At 37.2% G+C, this 16,891-nt stretch overlaps 1 protein-coding gene across 1 annotated transcript in view; it reads left to right on the forward strand.

Moving 5' to 3' along the window:
* The window catches only part of LOC148939830 (uncharacterized), a 48,907-nt gene that overhangs the window by 1,603 nt on the left and 30,413 nt on the right, over nt 1-16,891 (forward strand). Inside the window, exon 2 of the mRNA XM_089106011.1 lies at nt 8,301-8,523. Within this exon, the coding sequence (XP_088962137.1) occupies nt 8,383-8,523 (141 nt within the window). The 5' untranslated portion in view covers nt 8,301-8,382. The remainder of the gene's footprint in view (nt 1-8,300; nt 8,524-16,891) is intronic.

Raw genomic sequence — 16,891 nt, forward strand, 5'->3', positions numbered from 1 at the left:
ACAGAACACAACAAGTACTTCAATAAATTTTTAAATTAATCATGAAGACCAAGGGTGGTTCAGCTTCAATAGAAGGTTGTTTTTTACCTCTCTAAATACATGGTAAATATAATATATACAAGGCCATATCCAGGGGGTACCAAGCTTGACCCCCCCCCCAAAAAAAAAAATACAACTCCTAAAAACATAACAAAAATGCATATAAAAGTTTTTTTTGTGCATTTTGAAGTTTTTTTGTTACCCCCCCTTTTTTTTGTTTGAAGTTTTTTTGCTGCTATTCCTGGTAGTTACCTCATTTTATGACACTGAGGTACTTGTTATACCTTCTCTTGAATGCATCAAGGGAAGGATTTTTCAGGATTACCTCTGCTGGCAATCTATTCCATGTGGCAACCGGTTGCCAGGCAAAACTTGTTTTCAGATATTCTTGGTGGGGAGTACCCTGCTCAAGGTAGTCCTGGCAAGCTGTACTTTGGCGAGTTGATTGCAAGGGCTTTGCTTTATCAGGAACAAGCTTTGATAGCTCCTCTGATGGAGGGTTATACAAGTACTTTTAGAAAACCAACATGGATGCCACATTGAAACATTCCTGGATCAGCTGTGGGGTTTTAGCTTTCATGTTGCCAGAGGTTGCTGCACACATTGCTCTATTTTGAATATGTTGGAGTGGAGCTGTGTGGCTTTTTGGTGCACCAGGAAGAGAGGACATGCATATTCCATTACAGGTCTGATGCACAAATTGAAAACTGGCAGAATAGAATCATCAGGAAGAAAACTTTTGCATCTTAGGATAACTCCTAATTTCTTGTTGCAAGAAGATCTAATTTTACTGAGATGCTCAGTCTGTGAGAGATCCAAAGAGAACTTAACTCCAAGTATATGCTGTGTATCAACTTGCATAATTACCTCTCCTTTGAAGACAAAATCAGGATGAGCCCTCATATTACACACCTTAGAAATTAGGAGTTCTTTTGTTTTTGATGGGTTAAAACTTACAAGCTGTGCATCTGCCACGCCTCAATTTTCACCAGGTCAGCCTGAAGCTCCTTATGGGGTTCACTGGGATCTTTTTCTTCTGCAATTGATGTTTTTGTTGTTGTGTCATCCTCAAGGTGGTGAGGTTTTTTCACAAGGTTGTCCCCTAGATTGTTTATGAACACCAAGAAAAGAGTTGGCCCAAGAAAACTTCCTTGTGGTACTCCTGAAAAAAAAAAAAAACTGGTGTTCTTTTGATATGAAGCCATCAGAGACAACTTGCAACAATCATTGACAAAGAAAGTCAGCAAGCACGTCAAATAGTCAACCATGAATTCCATAGGCTTTCAGTTTACAAAGAAGTCCCTTGTGCCATACACAATCAAAGGCTTTTGCAATGTCAAAGGAGAGATGGCAAATATTGTGTCCCTGAGAAAGGAGCTCAACCTACTCTTGATACTTTGCAATCAAACAGTCTAATGTAGACTGTTTTCTGCAAAAACCGTATTGCATGTCTGCCAACAACAGATGTGACTCAGGGTGTTGGTAAAGGGTCTTATTAATGCCACTTTCATAAACTTTACCTACACAGGACAGCAGACTTATTGGGCAATATGATCCTATATTAGTAAGGTCAGACTCTGCCTTTGGAACAGGGACCACATGAGCAGTTTTCCATGCTTTTGGAAATAATCCCGCTGCAAAGCATTTTCTATGGAGAGAGGCAAGAGGACCAGCAATTTCAGAGGCACATCTTTTAAGGATGAGATTGGGAATCTTGTCAGGTCCTGAAGCTTTGGTGACATCCAGCTGGCTTAGCATTCTGAGCACCTTCCTAGTAGTTATGTTAATGCTGGTGATTTTTGCATCTGTTTGCAGTGGAAAGGGGGGAGGGGAGACTCTGTCCTCATCAAGTTGGGAGACCTTTGAAAAGGCTTGTGCAATAACATCTGCCTTTTCCTGGCCTGACTGGATCATCATCCCTTCAATATGAAGCAAGGGAATTGATTTTGACTTAGATGATGGTAGGGCTTCTTTGACTAACCTCTGCCTCTGCTTTGCAGGGGCACTTTTCAGTTTGTCTACAAACTTGTGCTTGTAATTAGCTCTAGCTTGACATACAGCTTTAACAGACTCGTTTTGAGCACTAATAAAAGTAGCCTGGTCCTTGTTGGATTCAGTTGAATGCCATTTCTTGTGAGCCTTCTTTCTGGCCCTGATTGCCTTTCTACAACCAGCATTGAACCATGGCTTATCTCAAGATGAGACTTTTACTTTTTTTGATGGGACAAATTGCTCAATAGCCTCTGTAATCACTTTTTCGTAAAGTGCCGCTGCTTTATGTGGGGCTTCTTTTAAAAATGTACTCCACAGCTTTGCTGATAAGAAGTTTTGCAGACCATCCCAGTCTGTGTGGTGATACTGCCTGATGATACACTTGTGCTCTACAGGTGGAGGTATTTTGAGATTTCCACAAGCTATAAATGCCACATGATCGCTGGCAAAAGGATAGCTTTCAACAATAAAGGAATCCGAATGATCAGTTAAGAAGAGATCAAGCCTGGATGATCCACGAGGGCTGATGTAAGTGTCAAATTCAACAAGTTGTTCTAGGCAGTAAGCAAGACTCAGGTCTAGCAGAGCTAAGCCCTCCGCAGTAGTAAAGTAAACCTTTGATAGGTTTACTTTAACTCAAAGGACCTCCTTATTGCTAGGAATTGAAAGTGCCAAAAAAGGGATGTTATTTTTAAGGTAGCCTACATAGCAACACCACCTCCACCAAAAGTCAAGCTTCTTGGGTTTTTGCGATCCAGCCTGAGCAGAGTGTAACCAGGAATACTAATCTCACTATCAATGACGCTAGAATTTAGGTTGGTCTTGGATACCCACATGACAGAAGGAGAGACCTCATTCATCATATGCTGTAGGTGATTCAACTTGGATCAAAGACCACATACATTGCAGTGGGTAACAGTAAACATATCCATTAGAATTGTCATGGGGCGCGCATTTGGTCTTCTACTAGAAGGAAGTCTGATCCGCGGCTGTTTTTTCTGTTTGAAAACTTGGTACATACCGGCTGGATGGGTATTTGGCCCAAACAACGGACAAAAGAACTCCTAAGACAGACTTTGCCTCATCAGATAAGGAGCGGTCTTAAGACCTCATACTTAACCTCAGCAAAGGTGGTGGTGACCCCAATAGGGACAGGAGTTGGTACCTACCACTCAAGCTCTGCAGGCAGGGACGCCAACCCCTGAGTGATTTGCTGGAGCGTACCGCCGCATACCCAACATGCAGAGGCAATTGTCCATATCTGAATCTTCCACCCATATTTCTCAGTTGTCCCCCTGAAGAGGATCCTCCCACAATGGTATCCTATAGTACCATACAATTTAACCCATTGCTGGAAGAAGGTTTGCAACTAAAAGGACATGTCCGCACGATGGTGGACCCTGCTCAGTGTGCATCAGAGGGGCCTTCTTCCTCCTCCACCTGTATTTATGGCCCCCGGGTGAGGGTACCCCAGTTTCAGTTTATGGACCCCCAGGGGCTAGTCCCCCTTTGGTCCGAGCCTCTCTTTATGGGAGGTACCCTGCATATCTGTAGGATGTTCCCCTATCCGCCACCTGGAGACGCGTTGAGTGGCCTGGAAAGGCCACTCAGTGCGTGAAGGTGACTCAGTCACTCAGAAGGTGACTCAGTACGTACTCAGCAATGGACACAGACCCTAAATTAGACTATAGGAATATGTTCTGAGGTACTTAACTCTATCCCCTCTGCCTCCTAAGGGCACTGACCTATGACGAACATGGATAAAATTAATGAGGGCCTTTTAAAAGTGAAAATTTGAAAACTACAAAAAAGGGAAAATTTAAAAGCCTTTAAAAGTGAATATTAAAAAGCCTTTAAAAAGTGAAAATTTGAAAACTAAAAAAACTGAAAACTACAATACAGATTTGGTTTGAAAGAAGTGTTTTGAACCTCATAACTTTGGTAAATCTTAATTTATAGGGTTTTGAAGAATTTGGAGAAATATGTTTTAATCTTGAAAAACAAGATTATAGGCCTAATACAACTTAAATCCTTGGCTAATTACATTTGGAGGTATGTTTTGTTTTTAAGACCTAGAGCCAAAGAAAAGTATACTTAAACCAAAGTTAGCCTAAGGAAAAACACTTTTCTAAAGATTAATCAAAAAATCTTTTTGCGCAAAATAATTTTGTAAAACTAAAGTAAAAGATTCCATTTATCCAAAAATGAACAAAATAGAATCAAATAATTTACCAAGCATGCAATTACCATAAATCAGTATTAATAAATAAATAAAGCCCAGAGCAAACAGGAATTAAAATTCAAAGAGGAAATCAAAGACCTAGTTTCCAGAACTTTCAACTACATTGAACAAATTGGCTATCTCAATATTTTGTTTGGATGTGTTTGGGGAAAAGGTGGGCGTGAGAGGGGGTTTAGTTACCCTCCAATCACTTTCGACTATTTAAAAGGACACTGGCCCTTTGAATTTCCAATTGAATCAGCCATTTTTTAAGTTTCTACAACAACGCTTTCTATAAAAAACCTTATATGCCCCCAGGGTATAACTTACAACCCTTGACCTAGGGACTGTGGGGGAGTCTCCTCCTCAAAAATATCTATGTGGAAATCAACTATGCTAAAAAAAATGGCTATTTCAAAACTTTGATTGAATGTGTTTGGGGAATAGGTGGGCGTGAGAGGGGGGTTAGTTGCTCTCCATTCACTGTCGACTATTCAAAAGGGTACTAGCCCTTTCAATTTCTCATCAAATGAGCCTTTTTGGAAGTTTCTATGACCACACTTTCTATAAAAACCTAATATGCCCCCAGGGTATAACATAAAAGCCCTTGCCCCAAGGGCTCTGAGGGGGTTGTCATCCTAAGAGACCTAATTTCCAGAACTTTTAACAACATTGAATAAAATGAATATCTCAAAATTTTGATTGGATGTCTTTGGGGAAATGTTGGGCATGAGAGGGAGGTTAGTTGCCCTCCAATTACTTTCAACTATTAAAAAGGACACTACCCCTTTCATTTTTCAATTGAAAGAGCCCTTTTTGAAGTTTTATGATGACGGTTTCTATAAAAACCTTCTATGCCCCCATGGCATAACTTACAACCCCTGCCCTGAGGGCTCTGGGGTTTTTCATCCTCAAAGACATAATTTCCATAACAATCAACCATGTTGCAAAAATGGATATCTCAAAATTTTGATTGTATGTGTTTGGGAAAATGGTGGGCGTGAGTGAGGGGTTAGTTGCCCTCCAATGACTTTTGACTATTAAAAAGGCCACTAACCATTTCAATTTCCATTGGAAAGAGCCCTTATTGTAGTTTCTACGACAACGCTTTCTATAAAAACCTTATATGCCCCCAAGGCATAACTTACAACCCTTGCCCTGGGGGCTTTGAGGGGGGGTTGTAATCCTTAAAGACATAACGTTGAACAAAATGGCTACATAAATTTTTTCATTGTATATGTTTGGCGAAAAGGTGGGCGTGAGAGGGGGGTTAGTTGCCCTCCAATTACTTTTGCATATTAAAAAGGGCACTAGCCCTTTGAATTTTCAATCAAATACGCCCTTATTTAAGTTTCTATGACAAAGCTTTCAATAAAAACCTTATATGCCCCCAGGGTATAATTTATACCCCTTGCCCTGAGGGCTCTGAGGGGATCATCATCCTCAAAGGCCTAATTTCCAGAATTTTTAACTACATTGAACAAAACGGCTTTCTCAACATTTTGTTGGATACATTTGGATAATTGGTGGGCGTGGAAGGGGTGTTAGTTGCCTTCCAATCACTTTCGACTATTGAAAAGGGCACTAGCCATTTCAATTTCCAATCGAATGAGCCCCTTTTGAAGTTTTTACGACAAGCTTTCTATGCTTGTCTATGAAGCTATCTATGAAAATCTTATATGCCCCCAGGGCATAGCCTATAACCCTTGCCCTGAGGGCTTTTTTTTTGGGGGGGGTTGTCATCCTAAAAGACCAAATTTCCAGTATTTTAAACTACGTTGAACAAAACGGACATATAAAAATTTGGTTGGTAGGTGCTTGGGGAAATAGTGGGCATGAGTGGTGGGCTAGGTTCCCTTTAATCATTTTTAACAAACCAAAATGTCACTAGCCCTTTCAATTTCGAATAATGAGCCTCTTGGGAAAGTCCGATATCAACATCTTCTATAAAATCTCATATGCCCCCAGGGCATAACTTATAACCCTTGCCCAGAGGTCTGTGGGGGAGTGTCCTCCTCAAAAACATAATTTTGTTTTGTGTAGATAGGAGCTTAAAACTGCTACAGTAGGGTTTTCTGATATGCTGAATCTGATAGTATGATTTTCATTAAGATTCTTTGACTTTTAGAGGGTGTTTTCCCCCTGTTTCGAAAATTAGGCAATTTTTCTCAGGCTTGTAGCCTTTGACTCCTTTCACTAAACCTAAACTCCTGTTTTTTTTTCCGCCTTAAGGCGGATTAAAGTGTTAAAGTGTTTTTGTCGTAAATTTATTGGTTGAATAAATTGGTTAATTGATTGATTGATAAAACTTGTATATTTGGAATCAGCGTAATAAACCAATTTTCTTTGTATATTTATTGGTTTGAAAATTCGACTTTTTAGAGTTTTGGCTACTATTGAGCCGCATCACTCCTTATCTTTCCACAGAGAAAATTAAAATTTTTCCTATGGAAACCCTAAGCACAAAATCCCCCTCCCCCCAAAATATGTCTGTATACTTCCAATACGAATACTATGCGTAAACAATGGGCAAATTTCATAACTTACAGGTCCCTCCCCACGGGCTGTGGGTGGTCATTTTACCCTTAAAGACATTGTTATCGGATCTTTCAGCTATACCAAACAAAATGGCTGTCCAGATAACTTTGGAGAAAAAATGGGCGTGGGAGGGGGCTAGTTGCCCTGCAATCTTTTTGCCACTTAAAAGGGGCGCTAGAACTTTTAATTTCCATTTGAATGAATCCTCTTTCGATCTTCTAGGACCATTATTTCGATGCGATCGCTCCTGGGGGAAAAATACAACAACAAAAAACAAACAAATAAACACGCATTCGTGATCTTTCTTCTGGCAAAAAAGCAGAATTCTACATTTTTGTACATAGAAGCTTGAAACTTCTACAGTAGGGTTTTGTGATATGCTGAATATGATTGTGTGATTTTCATTGAGATTATTTGAATTTTAGGGGGGTGCTCCCCCTATTTCAAAAATCACGCAAATTTTCTCAGGCTCGTAATTTTTGATGGTTAAAACTAAACTTGATGAATTTTATATATTTGGAATCAACATAATAAGCTGATTCTTTTGATGTATCATTTGATATCAAAATTCCGTTTTTTATATTTTCGGTTCCTATTGAGCCGAGTTGCTCCTTACTTACAGTTCGTTACCAAAAACTAATTGAAACTATATCGCAGATTCTCCATCAATCTTTGGCAAATTTCCTTCTAGTTAGGAATTATTAATGTACTCCCTCCTGACTCTAACATTCCAATTTTAATTATCTCAGATTGTTTTGTGGTAAATCGGCTGTCTTTTTTACCCTTTTTTATAATGCTCAGTTCGTATCCACTCTTCGTAACCACTCTTTTGTTTAGTGATTTCATAATAATTTTTAAATTTTTTTTTATATTTTTATGTTTTTTATTATAGTTTGTTCTTCTTTTTTTTCTGTTTTGATTTTTAAGGCCTGCAAAGATGCAAAATAGGGAGGGGAATTTCCTATCCCTTTGCAAAATATTTGGTCATGAAAGAAACTTTGAATCAATGAATTATTAGCCCCCCTCCAAAGAACCTATTCCCTTCTCATAATTTAAAACTTTATTAAGTTTTTTTCCTTATTCTAATGAAAACTCAAGTTGTTGTGTATATCATATACGCAAATCATATATCGGACTCAGATATACACGAACAGGTGTGGAAAGGCAAGGGAAAGTAGAAATGAAAATTAGTGTCCTAAAATGTTTTCTATTACTTTACGCCCCTCCCTCTATAGAAAAATATCTGGTAATTACCACCCCAAGCTAAAAGTTATTTGCACCTAAGCTTTTAAGAACTTTCGAGAAGCATGGGTATTTAGGTTTATCCTAAGGTATATTAGTTTAACCTAGGGTATATTGGGATATACCTTCTCTTAGGGTATATTAGTTTAGCAGTGTATTAGTCTATTCAATAGCCAATTGTAGTGCATTAAGCTCACTTCCAATAAGCCAGGGTGTCTGAGGTATTTAGCTTCCCAGTATTATTAAAGCTTTACTTAATCTATTTTAGGGAATTAACATGAACTTGGTCATTGGTGGAAATGAAGCATAAATCCTCATCTAACTGAGAATTCCTTTAAAACACTACAAAAATGGAGTCCTTCCATGTTCTCATTGAGCAGCTGACTTCAGAAGATGAATTTACAGTATGGGATTCAATATTGCACATTAAAGATGTTTTGTTGGAAAACGAACATATTGAAATTTTATTGCAAAAAAGGGAGCTGCTAGAGGTAAGAAAACTGGTTACTTTATGCCTACATTCCTATCTTAAAATGGATTCTTGCCAGGTTCTCATTGAGCAGCTGACTTCAGAAGATGAATTTACAGTGTTGGATTCAATATTGCACATTAAAGATGTTTTGTTGGAAAACTAACGTATTGAAATTTTATTGCAAAAAAGGGAGCTGCTTGAGGTAAGAAAACTGGTTATTTTTTGACTACATTCCTATCTTAAAATGGATTCTTGCCATGTTCTCATTGAGCAGCTGACTTCAGAAGATGAATTTACAGTGCTAGATTCAATATTGCACATTAAAGATGTTTTGTTGGAAAACGAACATATTGAAATTTTATTGCAAAAAAGGGAGCTGCTTGAGGTAAGAAAACTGGTTATTTTTTTTACTACATTCCTATCTTAAAATGGATTCTTACCAGGTTCTCATTGAGCAGCTAACTTCAGAAGATCAATCCATAGTATTGGATTCAATATTGCAAATTGAATATGTTTTGTTGGAAAATGAATATATTGAAATTTTAATTAAAAAATAGAGCTTCTTAAAGAGGCCCTAGACGGTCAATCATTTTGATCAAAAGCTTTCATCAAACGATTGACTTAAGCATGATTAGCCGTCAAGGACCCTTTTTGACTCTTGAGTCAAGCGGTGATTGATGGAGAGGTTGAATGACTCAATAATTTTGATCAAAAGCCTTGTGTTGCATTAGCTTTGGTCGAGATTGAAGGGTTGATTGAAGGGTCGATGGAAGGTTGATTGAAGCACACCTCAATAGATTGACGGAACTTTTGATCAAAACGATTGACAGTCTAGGGCCTCCTTTAAGCTAAGGAAACTGGTTATTTTTTCACCGATGTGTTTCTAAAATATTGTAAATAATTTGACTCTAAAACGATTCAAAACTGTTGTGATAATTAAAGCAAAATAATTTATTTTACAAGTTTGTCCTAAGAGACTGCCAACATATGCTTGTAGCAAATGGAGCATGTCTAGAAAATGGAGTAGAAAAAGCAATTCATTTTCATGTCAGATTTGATCATGTATGATCGGGTGAATCAGGGTGATCGATTCAAAATATATTGTCTGTCATAAAGTTATTACTTATTTATAGGTTGCCTAAGTATAGCATTTATTTTTTTCTTTGAGAAGGTTTAGTGACAATTTATCCTTAAGTGGTGTATTAAAAAAGAGTTTCCTGTAGGCTAGATGGTATGATTGCATAATCTAATTAGCTGGAAATGTTAATGATCCTAGCACAGGTTAATGACCAGGTAAATGTTAATCTTAATGACCAGTTGGTCTGCTGACCAACTGGTCATTACACGCAAAGGTTGACTATCTGGTCAACTGGTTGGCCAACTGATCAACCACAGGTAAATGTTAATGACCAGTTGGTCTTCTGACCAACTGGTCATTACACACAATGGTTGACCATCTGGTCAACTGGTTGACCAATTGGTCAACCACAGGTAAATGTCAATGACCAGTTGGTATGCTGGCCAACTGGTCATTACACACAATGGTTGACCATCTGGTCAACTGGTTGACCAACTGGTCAACCACAGGTAAATGTTAATGACCAGTTGGTCTGCTGGCCAACTGGTCATTACACACAATGGTTGACCATCTGGTCAACTGGTTGACCAATGTTAATGACCAGTTGGTCTGCTGACCAACTGGTAAGTATGCTGGTTTATCTTCAATCCAAAGGTTAGACTATTCTTGTTGACATTGTAAGCCGAGGAATACACTACAAACAAGACAGAGATCAAGGACGTAATTTGCTACGGGGCAGTGGAGGAACTGCCCCTCCCAGACCTTAGTCCCACCCTAGACCCCAGTTTGACCCCTAGCTCAAATTTAGTTTCTTCCCAAATCTTGTCAAAAGTAAGACAAACCTGCATAATGCAAGGATCACCAGAAACAGATCAGTTTTTTAGTACATTTGATGAAAAGTACTAAGTACCTTTGTAGCACTTTTAGAGTACTTAATATTACTTTTATGGTACCGAATGGCTTATTTTTTAGTCTTAACTGTCATTTTCACTTGATTTGGGAAAACTGGCTCCAACTTTGCCCCCCCCCCCCCAAGGATTTCGACGAAATTACGTCACTGACAGAGATCTTCCTAAAAGGGCATTGGATTAAATGCTATATATCATGCTCTACAACTAATAATTTAATATAAAAATTTGTTAAGCATCTTTCACCTTAATGCCCTAAGATGCAATTTGCGTCCTTTGAGTGCAATTAGTCGAATCTATAGAGCCGTTTTATTTTCAAATTATTTGAAAAAAACTACGTTTTCTAAAGAGTTAAAGAGGCTGAGTTACAAGGTCGAACCTCAAAACGTACAGGGATTAGGAGGCACAGTTGGGGGGCTACCACCCCCAAACCCCCGCTTTCGCAGCCTTTAAATATAAAAAAAAATTTCTTTAAACTGAAAGTAAGGAGCGACATTAAAACTTAAAAAGAACAGAAATTATTCCGTATATGAAAGAGGCTGTGCCCTCCTCAACGCCTCGCTCTTTACGCTAAAGTTTGACTTTCTCACAACTCTTTTTTTAAACAATAAAAACTTTAGCGTAAAGAGCGAGGCGTTGAGGAGGGCACAGCCTCTTTCATATACGGAATAATTTCTGTTCTTTTTAAGTTTTAATGTCGCTCCTTACTTTCAGTTTAAAGAAATTTTTTTTATATTTAAAGGCTGCGAAAGCGGGGTTTGGGGGTGGTAGCCCCCCAACTGTGCCTCCTAATCCCTGTACGTTTTAAGGTTCGACCTTGTAACTCAGCCTCTTTAACTCTTTAGAAAACGTAGTTTTTTTCAAATAATTTCTGCACGTTTTTGTACAGTTTATTACTTATTATTGCTTGACTAACTGTTAGCTGATCGTGTCAGGAGTTAAAGTTGGGGGCTTCCGCCCCCAAACCCCCCGCTCTTGAACATTCTTGTGTTAAGGCTTTTAATTCCTGAATACTCAAATCACGTCGTACAGGGTGCCTCCTAATCCCTGTACGTTTTAAGGTTCGAACTTGTGACTCAGCCTCTTTAACAGCCCCCAACTGTGCCTCCTAATCCCTGTACGTTTTAAGGGTCGACCTTGTAACTCAGCCTCTTTAACTCTTTAGAAAACGTAATTTTTTTCAAATAATTTAAAAAAGAAACTGAGTTTCTTTTCAAAGTATATAAAAAAGTTGCTCTGATGGTGAATCGAACCCGAGTTTTCCGCCTGAAAGTCTGAAGTCTCAGCCGCTGGACTATACAAACACAATAGTAATTGTTGTTTAGCAAATAGAAGGTATTTTCGACGCAAGCAAATTCCCAAAAATCTTGATATGTGGTTTTTGGAAAACAGGGAAGGAGTGATCAGATTGAGCTGAAATTTCGACGATAAGCTCCCAGGCCCCAGGAAAGCTTATCCTCTAAATTTCAGCCCGATCAGACAACGTTAAAGGGGGGTTGTGGAGGGAAAAATTAACATGGGCTAATATAGGAAAACGAGGTTTTTCGTAAATGTAAATTCGGGGGATAATTTTTTCGGTCTGAAAATATCAAAAGGCCCTAACAGGTCGAATTCTGCTTCGAATGAGTCCTCATTCAACCGGATCCGTTGCCAACTGGGGCCTGTAGGCGTTGATAACAAAAAAAAAAAGAGATGAACTTTAAGTGGCTATATTTGGTTTTTGGAAAACAGGGAAGGAGTGATCGGATTGAGCTGAAATTTCGAGAATAAGCTCCCGAGCCCTAGGAAAGCTTAGCCTCTAAATTTCAGCCCAATCAGACAACGTTAAGGGGGGCCTGTGGTGGGAGGGTCCAAACTTCCGGCCCAGTTTACCCCATGAAGATAAAGTCGGAGGAGGATGAAATTTTGCAAGTTTCTTAGTTTGAGCTTGGGCTACAAAATGCAATTACCGCCGTCTCTCTGCGACCTCTAGGACCTGAAATCGCTTAACATTGTGGTGGGTCGCCTCTTTATAGAGGCACAAGTGTGCCTCCTTGATTGTCCGATAGTGACAACGATGTCAACGGATAATTTTACGAAAGTCAATCGAAGAAGAAAAGAAAAAGAGGCTACATTAGTCAGAATTTGGTATAAGTTACTATAAGAGATTGTTACTTCAATAGAAATTAAAACTCGATAAAAAAAAAAGCTAACAGCTATAAAGCCGATTCAAACTTGAACCTATGTGAAATGTGATTATTACACCAGATAATATCTCCTATAGTTTAAAGAACATACGAGTCAACAATTCAATATTGTTTATTAGCCGTTCGGAGGTGAATGAAGGTAAACTCTCAGTAGACTGTGTAATCTTCTCCTAATAGCTTGGTTTGATTTTCTAAAGCTATCAATCTCATTGCAAAGCAACTCTGAGCAGTTGCGTCGTTTGGGAGGGGCAAGGGGGGGGGGCAGTTGCACCCCAATAATTTTAAGAAAAAACTTTTATATAGCCTGTGCCCCTTGATTCTCCGGTTGTAGACCCCTCTTGCCACCCCCCCCCCCCCAATAAAAATGTTCGAGCTACGCCCCTGACTCTGAGGTCAAAGAATGATTTAACAAATAGTCATTTTTCTGCAAGGCGAGAAAATCGACCAATTCCCCCGTCATAAATTATAAAACGCCTGCAGTCGTGAATAATTCGTCGGATGAAATCAGTCAGATTTGGCAGTGATTAGGATGCTTTCGGAAAAATTAATTATTTGTTCCGCCTCGGCAGAAATAAAATCTTTTTCTGCGTAGTTTGCAGACAATAAAGAATTGCGCTTTTTAAAAGCTGATTATACAAAATACTCCTAGATAGACGTGATCCTTCAAGTTTCTGATTGCTCTCTACAATAAACTGGGCCTCGGGATTAGGCTCATTATTTTCATCATCCTCAGATGGCACATGGCCAAATAGCAGTTCTGCGTTTTCGGTCTCTGACAAAGTCTGCTTACTATTGAAATAAATTTGCAATGATTTCCATAGCTGAATCGTCAGCTTCGTTAGGTACTGAGACTGAGTTCTCACAAAAGAATTTTTTCCCGAGTAAAATACTTTCATCAATAAATTAAATTCAAGTTAAAATTCCTCAATTTTTGACATGTCAGATGCAGCTGGCGGGATTTTGGAAGCAGCATGTAGCACTTCAAGTACTTTAACCTGTAAATGAAGGTTTATTATTAGAATGTTTATTACTATTATTAGTTTATTATTAAAAAAATACTTGTTAAATATCCCGAAAACATCCAAGAAGTGAAGTTAGGTTAATCGTAATGAAATATACCACAATTTGATGAAAATATTATACTTTATTAAAAAATATTATAGAAACTACAACAAAGAATTATGGAAAGCAGGCCACCCAGAAAGCATTATATTAAATACCTAACCTAACCACCTCAGTAAGTTAAACATTTAATTAAAACATATCTGCTTGGTAGTTTTTCTCTCTGTGATTAAGCTAATTATAACCGAATGCAGACAGACAAATTGGTTTTACTTACATCAAAAAGATCAAGAACTTGAATGTTTTTAGGATATTTAACAAGTGCCGATTAAACTTCTAAAGTCTTGAAAAACTCGAAAAGTGTCTTCCAGAAAGCTCATAATTTTGATTTAGTCAGGGGGTTCTTTTTGAGACTCTTCTACCACTGTTGCCAGATCTAGTAGAATAGACTTCACTAATTATGAAGATTCCACAATTAGAAGCGTTCAATTTTACGTTTCAAAAATAAGTTTTTTTTTAAATGGGAAACCTCATAGCTGGTTACTCACTTAAATACAAAAAATACAACATTTTGTCTCTCATGCAAAATGAATTTATTACATTTTTGCAAATATTTCTGTCATTTCAAAGGCTAAGAATATTTTAATCTATGCAAAATAAGTATAATTATGCAATATAATTTATGCAGATATTTTATTTATGCGGACGTATACAACATTGCATAGAGTGACTATTGTCATTCTAAGAAATTGGCAACACAATGGAACCTTTTCTTAAGTGGATGTTTTACTTTTAACGTCGCTCTACATTTAAAAGCGTTTCTGTGGTAGCCTTCATACCTGATACTGCTGAAACTTAGTGTCTTTTGAAAACTAGTAATTTTTGCAAATATTCACAAGTTATGAAACATAATAAAGTATCACAGATGAACTGATAAAATAAAACCTTTTACTGAAAAATAGAACAGAAGACATTGTGATCATAGGCAGCGCAATCGCGCTGCCTAAGTAAAGAACGATGTTGGCACAATGTATTATTTTTTTTTTCTTTATACCAGGGCACTTCGTATAGAAGGACTTGTCGTAGAAACTTTGAAAAGGGCTCATTCGATTGGAAATTGGAGTGTCTTATGCCCTTTTTAATAGTCGAAAGTGTTGTGATACTTTATTGAAACACAATAAAGTATCACAGATGAACTGATAAAAATAAAACTCTTTACTGAAAAATATAACAGAAGACATTATGATTCTTATTATAAGGGAATGACTTCATAAGATACACAGTACAATATTTTAACGAAAGTACATTATTATATGAACAGAAACCCTAGATAGAAGAAGTTTGTTTTTTTAATAGAAATTTGCTAGGCTTGATAAACTTGTTAGTCTAAAATACCATACTTTGGATCACATACTTTAAAGCAATTGCACACAGGTAGCTTTTCATTTCAAATTCATCACCGAATGTCCTTTTTAAATTAATCAACACATAAAATAGTACAAAATGCACTATAATTCTAAACTAATTAAACAAATTCATCATTGCCTTCAGCAAAAATAGCACTCATAGAAAAAGTCTTGTATAAGAATTCCTTCTTTGAGTAACGGTTTCCTTCAAAAACAATACAGTCTTCATCATTAGTAGTTTCTCCACCGATAGATCGAATAGCCTCAAGGTATAAAACTTAGACACTGGTCCTCTGGCTTTTTCTTTCTTGCTTCAGCGTCCTAAACAAAATAAAAAGCTAGTAACAAGCACCAAGTTCAAAATTCACTCAAGAAAAGCTCGAGCATTGACCATATTACAAGTCAGTGCCACCGCCGAACTGGACATATGAATCTATATATTCTAGTCTATATAATTGCTAATTGTTCATAACTCACAGTCCCTAATCTCAAAACAATCACGTTAGATTATACAAGAAGTAACAGAAGCGAGTATGTCTCCAGAGCACTGTTTAATGTGAGGCAGTAGGCTTTTGGATAGGCTTACTAACAAGGAAGTGAACATTTTCCTGACTCGTGAAGCATAACCCATTTTCCCAACAGACTAAACACCCGAGTTGGAATTTGATTTCCTCGAAAATGTTCAGCTTGTTATCTGTCAGAACCGCCCACATCTGCAGTGGCGAAGTGGGCTAAAATTTCTGTACCAGTCGGCATCTGAATGCAATGTTTTATAGTACAAGCACACAGAGAAAGATTTAATTGCCACAAGATATGAATGCATTAATATGCATTTAGTGTTTAATATAGTATAAGGAGGCTAAAGGTTTAATTCTATTTAAATAAATAAATTGAAAAAGTAGTTTCTTTGCTATAATAAATAAAATTGAATATTTAAAATTTAAGTAGTGTAATTTTTATTTTCATTTCAATGCTGTATTAACTGAAAAAGGGAATATTTATAGTATATTTCGCTTCCTATGAAGTGCCAAGGATGCAGCAAGCCTTAGGTTTTTAAAGTTAGAGAAGAGGGTATAAGCCAAATTCTCGTTTATTGTGAAACTGAACTCATTGTAAACGGTTTTGGGAAGGAATAAGATTAAACTAAATATTTGATATACGACGTCATCTGTTAAAAAGCTCATAAGTCCAAAAATAAATTTTACCTTAATTTAATTTTTATTTTCAATGTTGTAATAAGTATTTAATAAAATATTTGTAATATAATTCATTTTCAGTAAAGCACCACTGACGCAGTAGGTTTTGTACTTTTACAGTTAGGGAAGGAGGCAGTACCCATACTCTTGTTGGTAGTGATTTTGTTCGTTTCAATCTTGATTCCAATATTTAATTAAAGTTTTATTCGTTTTAAGGTTTATTTATTCATTTATGTTTGTTTGCTATGATTGTTTATTTAGTTTCTGTTCGTTTTGGGCTTCATTTATGCTACAATAGTAAGATATTTTTGTTCATTTTAAGCTTGATTTGGATATTCAATTTTAGCTGAACTCGTTTTACGATGTATCTATCCATTTATATTAGTACGACAAAAGAATAAAAACGAAAGCAATACAGAACTGGAAGAATGGAACAACAAGAAGAGATAAGAAAACTAGAAACAATTTTTTTTAAAAGAAAAACAATTGTCCCCCCTCCCCCGCCCGCACAAAAAAAAAAAAACCAAATGTATTTAAGCTATTCCAACACT

This window comes from Artemia sp. Qi Xiang Cuo, chromosome 20 (assembly GCF_049724085.1).
Source record: "Artemia sp. Qi Xiang Cuo chromosome 20, ASM4972408v1, whole genome shotgun sequence".
Taxonomy (NCBI): Eukaryota; Metazoa; Arthropoda; class Branchiopoda; order Anostraca; family Artemiidae; genus Artemia; species Artemia sp. Qi Xiang Cuo.